General features: G+C 31.7%; 2 protein-coding genes across 2 annotated transcripts; one reads left to right on the top strand and one right to left on the bottom strand.

The window, feature by feature from the left end:
- Window positions 1-3,547: 3,547 nt before the first annotated feature.
- Window positions 3,548-7,322, top strand: LOC108694034 (dnaJ homolog subfamily C member 3). Its single transcript, XM_018203281.1, has 6 exons — window positions 3,548-3,703; window positions 3,791-3,901; window positions 4,029-4,228; window positions 4,759-5,084; window positions 5,156-5,499; window positions 6,112-7,322. Exons 1-6 carry the CDS (start codon window positions 3,658-3,660, stop codon window positions 6,528-6,530), a joined length of 1,446 nt encoding a protein of 481 aa, XP_018058770.1. The 5' UTR covers window positions 3,548-3,657; the 3' UTR covers window positions 6,531-7,322.
- Window positions 7,323-7,438: 116 nt separating this feature from the next.
- Window positions 7,439-9,171, bottom strand: LOC108694048 (IQ domain-containing protein G-like). The gene is made up of 4 exons (XM_018203300.1): window positions 8,906-9,171; window positions 8,298-8,581; window positions 7,990-8,237; window positions 7,439-7,705 (listed from the first exon to the last, which is right to left on the bottom strand). Exons 1-4 carry the CDS (start codon window positions 9,163-9,165, stop codon window positions 7,439-7,441), a joined length of 1,059 nt encoding a protein of 352 aa, XP_018058789.1. The 5' UTR covers window positions 9,166-9,171.
- Between the last annotated feature and the right edge of the window lie 218 nt (window positions 9,172-9,389).

The raw sequence follows: 9,389 nt of genomic DNA, 5'->3' as shown, positions 1-9,389 counted from the left end.
TATATATATATAATATATTATATATTCGTATTAAATATCTATTCAATATAGATAGCATTTATCTCATCATAGTAAACCAAATTGTTATGTGATTGATGTAAATTATACGAAATCGACGAAACATATAATAACAAAAATTATTTTTTTTTAATTTATTGATTTAAACAAGTTTGATAAATATTTAATTTTGAAATCTTTTTAAATTTGAATTTTATTTTAAATAACAAAAAGTCATTAATAATTTTAAGTAATTTATAATTGAAAAATTGATGTTTAGAATAATCGTCAATTTTTCTTCATATTTATTAGTATACAAATTTATTAAATAAGTCAAGATTGGAATAAGTAAAGATTGGAACTTTGACTAAGGCAATTGATTAAATATTAACTTCTTGCTTGCTTTTTGACATTTACATTTTTAACTTTATAGAATTATAACTTATATTTTAGTAATTAATTTATTACATACAAAGATCTCATCGATATCTCTCGTGTCAAATGGATGCTAGTGAGTGCGTGGTTTGTACCGATGGAAAGTTGTAATTATTTTCATCATGGAGAGTTATTCCTCGTCGCTTTCCGTAAAATCCATTCGCAAAGTCTAGTTTAGGTGTTCCGTTGGAGATTCTTGTACAAGATCAAAATTAATCCTGGATTTTCTCATTAATTTCTGTAATAATTTTATCAATGATTCAATAACAATTTTTACATATTTTAAAGTTTACATATTTTCAGTTGCGAAATTAATTCAGTGTATATTTTAAGATATAATTTTCATTGCTTTCTTAATTTTATTAAATGTTCTCCCACTATAGTAATAATGTTAGTAATAGACTATTTCAATGATAATAAGAATTTAATTATGGAATTTAATTTAAATATGATATAGAATATAGATAGAATGATTATTTGTTTAAATTCAAATTATTAAATAAATAAATTTAAGTTTTAAATTTACAAATAATTTGCTTATTTTTTTATGATTGCTTTAATAAAAATGTGGTTATAAATGTGTATATTTAATTTTCTAATTGTTATTATTATTTAAAAAATAATTTTTAGGTATTGGACATCCCGCCATTCAGAATATTATTAATTTATATGTATGTATATTATATATATATTTTTTTTTTATGATAAAATACATGCAGATATTATAAGATTATATTTAACAAATTTTGATTTTTAATTTAGATAATTTTTACCAGAAATGCTTTATATTTTTTTAATAATATTGTCGTGAATACACGAATTTAGTTAAAATTGTGTGGACACAAAAAAAATTCGAGATAATTCGAATGGGTACCCTCATATTAATGAGATATTAATAATTAAATTTTTGGAAAATACAAAAAATAAGAAATTGTTAAATTTCATAATCAATTATTTAGTATAAAAATATAGTTCTTTAAAATCTCATTATTATCAGGTTCGATTTATCTCGAACAGTTGGTACCCGAGAAACTTTTGTACCCATACATATAAAAAATTACAATAACGCATGTATTTTATTATTATTAAATATATATTCCTTTGTAACCGCTATTCCATAAAGAAATCATTCTATCCGTTTATTTTTAATAAGAAATGATTTTTATTTATGTGGCAGAGAACATATTTTCTCGCGAATTTTAATATTATATTAAAGATGTGATAAAAATGTAAATGTGATAATAATTGTAATTGACATGTTACCCAAATTATTATTATCATAAGTAGTTTGAAAGATTCGAGATGCATTTTCCTGTAACAAGATGTTACTGGTATTTGACGAATGCTTAACTTTTCTTTGCAAATGGATCTTGTGAATTTGACGTAGAATCAAAATATATTAAGTTCGCTCTCCATTGAAAATTGTTCTTCTTTGTATCGGATACTAACCAGCGTACTATAAGGCAAAGGAATTTTGATATAAAAAAATGAAATTATTGAGATAGTTGTTTTGAACGCGATGAAATAGTGTTGTTATAAATTTATTAGTAACTTTTTATCGCGATATTATTAAGTTTTATATTTGGAAATTAATAAATAATAATAAATACGATCTAATTATTAATATTTTATCAATATTTCATTAAACATTGGTTTAGAAAAATTTGTGTTATACGTATTTTCGACGTTTTCGTATAATCCCGCATTATTAAAATTTATAAAATATGCTTCTATATTTTTATTATATTTTGAACAGCATTGATAATTGTATATTATATTGTAAGTAATTAGTAATTGTAATATCGAATTATATAAAGGATAATACAATAAAGAATAATATTTAAAAAATTATTGCAATTTCATTAGCGAAATACAATAAAATAATTAGACATAAAAATAAAAAATTAAAGATGTACTTACAAAGAAAAGAGGATCGCCAAATTGGCGGGGGTGGTGGAGGGCCTCTATAGCTCGTTTTTGCTAAATTATAAATTAATATTAAATTGATAATACATATTTAGAAAAGATTGAATTTATTAAAAGTCTGTAATTATAGAGACACATATTAGTAATTATGTTTGATAAAAACGGGCTGAAAATTTGCATAAAGAAATATAATTTCATAATTTTATAAGATATTATAAGAAAAAATTCACTAAATTAACTTATTTGAATTTTCAATTTCGTTTATTAAAACAACTTTTATTTATATATGTAGGAAATACGAAATTCAATTTTGTTTGTTCAAGGATCTATTAAACGGATTAAACTATCCCTCCTATGGATAGTCGGCACGCTTCTGTCGTGAGAATTTAGTTCAGAGACGAACCATATCTACAATACTTTCGACGATACGATTTTATCGATAGTATTAGAAAATGTATATAGTCACGTAGTTCTCAAATTGAAAATGTACTGGCGGTAGTGTGCAGATCATTTCGATAACGGTAACAGAAAAAACGACATGGCCTCTCTCAGATTTCTCTCTGATTGAGTACATAGTTAAAAACTTTACTTTAAGCAATTCTGTTTATACATATAATTGTATATATTTTCTCAATGCATTATTTATGCCCGTTTCTACTAATGCAGTTTAACTTTAATCTCAGTTCAACAAACTCATCTTTTTCTAGTTTTAAGAATAAGAAAAAGATAAAGAATAAATTGATCCGAAATTAAAATTAATCTGCGTTGGAGGCCTTAATAAGTTGATTGCCGATTAACTTGTTGGTCAAGGTGATCTCATTTACGTGGATCCTTTAACACATTTGACATCTCTAATATTCGTTTTCCCCGCGTAGTGCGGTATTTCTCATGCTTGAATCACGCTAGAGAGAATCACAGGGAGAGCTGGGAGAGAGATGGCAAATTGCATCACGTGACTGCCCACGTCCAATCAGGACGGGGATCACCAGTGACCAGTTTTCTTAAATCTCTTCTATACTTATGGAGTTTTGACACCCATATCCAATCAAAGGAGACGGGTCACGTGATGCAGTTTGCCACTCTCTCCCTGTGAGGCTCTCTAAGCCACGTCGGTGGGAGAGACACGACTTGTGGCTACTCCAATCGCATATGACCACGATCGCAATGGCGGCGTGGCTGGACAGTTTTGTGTTATCGGTTGGTTAGGAGTCGATCTGGCGGTGCCGAGTACGTTTAGTCTCCTTATTTAAAGCATAACACGTCGTACGCAGTGGAATCGATTTTTTTCTCCCCTCAGTCATGTACGGTCTCCTGATAGTGGCACTGCTGGATCTAACTCTCGATGGTACGTGTATCTCTAACCTTTTCTTTCATCCTTGCGTAAATAAGCCCATTTATTTGCACGAACGACTGATAACGCTTGTTTTTTTAGTGGTTGGAAGTGTCTCGCAAGCAGAGATTACTAAACATCTGGAGTACGGTAGAGAATTCCTGGCGAAGGGTCAGCTACAGGATGCGTTGTCACACTATCATGCAGCAGTTGGTAGGTTGAATCAGGAATTCACACCCGGTCTTTAAATTTTTCGCGAGAGTGATTATCTTGTTAACAGCTGTTTTTATACCGGAGAGGAAGGCAATGGTCTAAGAATTCAAAGCTGAATTTCTTTCAGAGGGAGACCCGAGCAATTACTTGACGTATTATAAGAGAGGTACAGTTTATTTAGCACTGGGCAAAGCCAAGTTTGCTCTCCTCGACCTCGACAAGGTTCTAGAATTGAAGGCAGACTTTACACCAGCAAGACTGCAACGTGGTAATATTTTACTCAAGCAAGCTCATTTTGACGAAGCTGAAAACGACTTTCACGACGTGGTATGCCATCTTTTGTGTTTGTATTGGTCATTTTTCAACCAGAGACATAGGTGATTCAGTAAATTACAGACTCTGTAATGGAGTTTAGTCACGAGCAATTTTGTCAAAACAAGAGTGAGAAAGAAGGATACATATGTATATATATGTTTGTTTACTTCCAATCAAAAAGTTTGCCATTTCATGGTTAGACCCTGATATAGACTATAATGTTATAGACTGATGTAATATCTACACTGTAATAATTATATTAATATAGACTGATATAGTATCTACAATGAATCATTTCATCTTTGCTTAATTCTATGATAAGCCATAAATTAGGAGCTAAAAATTGATGATTGTGAATGGTCAATTTCCAGCTTCTAACTTCTGATTTATGACTAATTGTAGAATGCCTCTAACACTGGCAAATAGGATGTAATGATTTCTGTATTATATTGTCAACTGTGTCTTTTGCTGGCAAATGTCTGTTATATTTTTACACATTTTACACATTTATATTCGTCTCATGTCGCCTTTCTTTATTCTAGCTAGCATTAGAACCAAATAATAGGGATGCCTTGAATGCCTTAGATAGGTTATATCCAGCTAGAGAAGATATGAAATTAGTCGATATATTTGTGTATAACGGCGATCATATAGCAGCTGTACAGCAAATTACTCGACTCATCGAGATTTGTCCGTGGTCCTCGTATCTTAGAGAACGCAGGGCAGAGTGTCATGTTGCCCTTGGAGATTTTATGAGTGCCGTATCGGACATACGTTCAACTACCAAATTGTTATCTGATAATACGGAGGGTTTTTTCAAGCTTTCGACGTTGCTCTATCGTCTTGGAGACGTTGATGAGGCATTAAAGTGAGTAATTAGTCATTAGAATAATCGATATTTTTATTAAGACATATAACTAATTTATCATAAATATTTAGGGAAATTCGAGAATGTTTAAAGCTTGATCCTGATCATAAGCAATGTTTCCCCTTTTATAAGAAGATTAGAAAGATAAAGAAATTATTACAAGATGCTGAGATAGCACTGGAAGAAAAGGATTATGACGCGTGCATTGATCCAGCTCGTCGTGTATTAACACAAGAGCCAAACGAGCCGAAAGTGCAATTCATGGCTTATCATTATCTCTGTAAATGTTACTCAGAAAATTCTGAGGCAACTCAGGCCATTAGTAATTGCCAAGAGGCTTTAAATATCAGAAGAGAACCGAGTGTATTGTGCGACAGTGCAGAAGCATATCTTGCCGCAGAAATGTTCGACGATGGTAATAATTAATCTTATGTTTAGAACAAAAAATAATTTAGACTACCGATAGTTTAAAATAATAATCAAATTTAAAGAGGGAATCGGTATGGTAAGGAGTGCGTAATTCTATAGAAAGATTTTAAAGAATACATTAATAATTCAAGATACAAAATAATAAAAAAAATATATCTAATAAGAGTCAAAACAGTAATAAAAGCAATTCTTCAAAATTAGATCAATGCAAATGTATTAAATATAAACGTATATACAAAATATAAATTACGAAACTCCAACATAATAAAAAATCTTCAATGTTACGATACATTATATGTTTCAGCCTTATGTTTAGGCTCTAAGTTTACTATTTTAATAACTTTGTACCGAAATAATGTACGATTTTTAATTTTGTGTAGATCGTTAATGAATTGTCAAAATATTCTTGTTGCAGAACAACTACGTATTTTTTACGGAAATTACATGAACCTACTTACATCTCTTGCTATAAATCATGCCAACATTCCTTTTCATTTTTGATTATTTTAATGTTATATATTTTATGCCAAAGTATATATAAGAACTTTTCCATTTTATAATTGTAATATAATAAACGAATATTTTTTCTCTTTAACAGCCATCAGGGATTTTAAGGAAGCATTAGAGATAGATTCAAATTTCCAAAGAGCCAAACAGGGATTGCAAAAAGCGCAACAACGACAAAAGTTATCGGAATCGCGAGATTATTATAAGATTTTAGGCGTTCCAAGAACGGCGAATAAGCGAGATATTATCAAAGCTTATCGGAAAGCGGCACAAAAATGGCATCCTGATAATTTCCAAGAGGGCGATGAGAAGAAGCGCGCACAAAAGAAGTTCATCGACATCGCCGCTGCTAAAGAGGTTCTTACGGATGACGAGAAGAGGGCGAAATTCGATCAGGGCGAGGATCCTCTAGATCCAGAATCGGGCCGGCACCAGCAAGGCTTCAATCCCTTCCAGGAGTTCCATCACTTCCACGGTTCTCCCTTCCAGTTTAAATTCCACTTCAATTAAACACGTCCCTATCTCGTCGTGATAGAAAAATTACTATTCTCAAATTCTAACGCGCATGTATGCGCACACCCGTCGCTTCATTCGCGATGGTATCTTCACTTCGCTCTAGCCCGAATTTCATTTCGCTACCTCGTCGTTGGAAATCGCACATATTTAAATCCCGTAGATGGACTCGGGAGATCCTATGTGCGCGAATTGTGTCGGTAGATCAGTGTCATCTCGCGATGGGCAACGTAAACTGTCTCGGCACGTATCTGATAAAACGCGAAGGTAGATTTAATTGCTCACACTAGTTTGTCTATTGCAAAAACTTATAAATACAGTACTTTCTAGTACATGCAGACTGAGCGATGAGTATAATCCTATTTCGGTTCACACATAAACATTTATCGCGTGTAATTTTATCATCGCATTGTACCAACCTGTACACTACTGGTAAATGATTAAGATCGTGATTATTTCCCACGTGCTGTAATACGTAGGGAATGTACAGTGATCATCACACTGCCACTGATTGCTTCAGCGGCTGTCATTTTTAGCTTGAGAATGTGCGACAGGATTGAAAATAAGTTCGAGAGATGTTATGCCTTTATCGAGTACGATACTGAGCCGGTATATTTATATCATTGTATACTATTTATGCATATAGAATTCGTACTCGGTAATGTTCAAATAATGTGTAGAACAATGCTGTGCGCTTGTCATGTTTGCATGTGTGTGAGTCAGACTTTCATGTAAATACTGTATTTCTGATATTTGTTTAAAAATATATTTGAATAATTTATACAGATACTTCGAAGGCATTATTAGTATGTAAAGAAAGCGGTAACTCTCTTTTTAGTAATAAAATATCAAACTCTCGTCGTTTGTTCAGACACGTTTGTTAAAGTCCTTTTTTTCTTAGATTATTATTTTTTGCCTCTTTTTTTCATTTTCTTTTTTTGGCGTAATCTCTTCCGCTTTTTCAATTGTTTCCACAGGCCTTTATATTTTCCTAATTGTTTTCTTACCATATAACCTCTCCATGTCGATTGGATAATAGTTGCGGCTTTATTTAGCTTCTCTTCTTCTTTCAATCTTTTTTCTTCAGCAATGCATTCGTCAATAAATTCCTGTCGTTTATTCATTAAAGTGCGTATTTCTTCTATTTCTAATTTTTGTTCTTCTATTAATTTCTATTAGCGAATTAAGGTATTCATTATTAAACTCAAGGTTATCAATATCATTATATTAAACAATTGATTTTTTTCTTTTTATTTTTTGTACATTAAGTTTGTTATCTTTTATTTGTTAATATGTTTATTTTTAGTTAAATATATATATATATATATGTGTGTGTGTGTGTGTGTGTGTGTGTGTGTGTGTGTGTGTGTGTGTGATATATGTATACTATACGGATTATATTATTTAATCTTATTTATTCAACTATCCACCTTATTACGTTAATTTTCGAATATACCTTTAATTCATCGATTTCTTCCTGTCGTTCCACAATCTCCTCATTATATTTCTTCGTCCACATATCTATCTGCTCTTCTTTCTCTTTGATATTTGCTTCTAAATAAGTATGTGTTTCAGCCGAAACAGCCTGTTCCGCATTGTACTCCTTTGAATATTCACTCAATTTGTTCAGCATATCTTTATTTTGTAGATTCAGTTTAAGTTCCTGCTGCTCCAATCTAGCTTTCGCCCATTTTTCCGCATAGCCTGAATGCAATGTACTCAATCAGAACACTATGAAACGCATTTATATGGATTATGCGTTACCCAATTTTCCATTATTTATGAATATCGCGTGATCGACTCGCGCGTCGCTTTCTTGTGCGAGTTTTATCGTGTTTTTCCTGTCTTCCTCGTTCGCTTTTTTATTGGATTCTAGTTGCTCTCGAAGTTGTTCAGCTTGGCTGAGCCACATCTGGGCGCTTTCTTCAAGATTACGTTCGTCTTCAAGTTTCTTCGCGATATTATAAACCTCTTTTTGCAGACTATCAAATGTTCTATGATTCTTCATTTCGTGAAGGACTTTTTTTAGGACTTCACTTATGTAGTTCCTAAATGCAGATTTATTGGAGAAGGAGATGCAAATTAACGCGATGTCTTGAAAGAGCATTTTCTTTTTCTTTTCAAAAATTCTTATTTTTAAAGTAAGATTACTGGGACAGTAACGTATCAAAATATTTTCGCGAAATACTTGAATATACACAGAGCCCCCGATAAAAGCATCTCGAAATAATGTATTATTTTCTGAGATCATGTGACATTTTTTTAATGAATTTTATATATACATCTGCTAGTCATCAAAGCAATTAGAATGTAGAATATACTTTTGCATAAGTGTATTATAAAAACATGTATGAGAGTATGTTTTTGCGCGCCTTTCTCTCTGCAATTTTTCAGCCTTCGTAGGTACAATTGGTAACAGGCCCATGTCTTCTCTGAAGATAATTTCAGGTTCATCAGGCATCCCGTATGTCTCGTCGATTGTCTTGAACGAATCATCCCAGCGTGGATCGACGTTGGCTGGTATAATGAATCCGATTATGGCGAGCTGATTTAAACATTCTTCTAGGACAGAGGATATAGCGGCTGCTTCTAGTGGCGTGAATGGTGAAACTTTCATTTCCGCATTCTGCATCTCATCTTTTGATGTTTTCGATGATGGTATGTCTTTAGGTGATTCAGGAAGTTTCAAAAGCGTTTCAGATTCGATGAGATCTAATAACTGAAAAATAATAAATATCAAGTTCAGATTTAGATGATCTACAATGTGTATACATCATCTACATGTTTTTTTGTAGATTTTTTTGTATAGAATTATTTTATTTATAATTTTGTATACCATGTATTTTAATATATATG

This window comes from Atta colombica, unplaced genomic scaffold (assembly GCF_001594045.1).
Source record: "Atta colombica isolate Treedump-2 unplaced genomic scaffold, Acol1.0 scaffold112, whole genome shotgun sequence".
NCBI classification, from domain to species: domain Eukaryota; kingdom Metazoa; phylum Arthropoda; class Insecta; order Hymenoptera; family Formicidae; genus Atta; species Atta colombica.
This window is presented reverse-complemented; position numbering and strand designations above follow the sequence as displayed.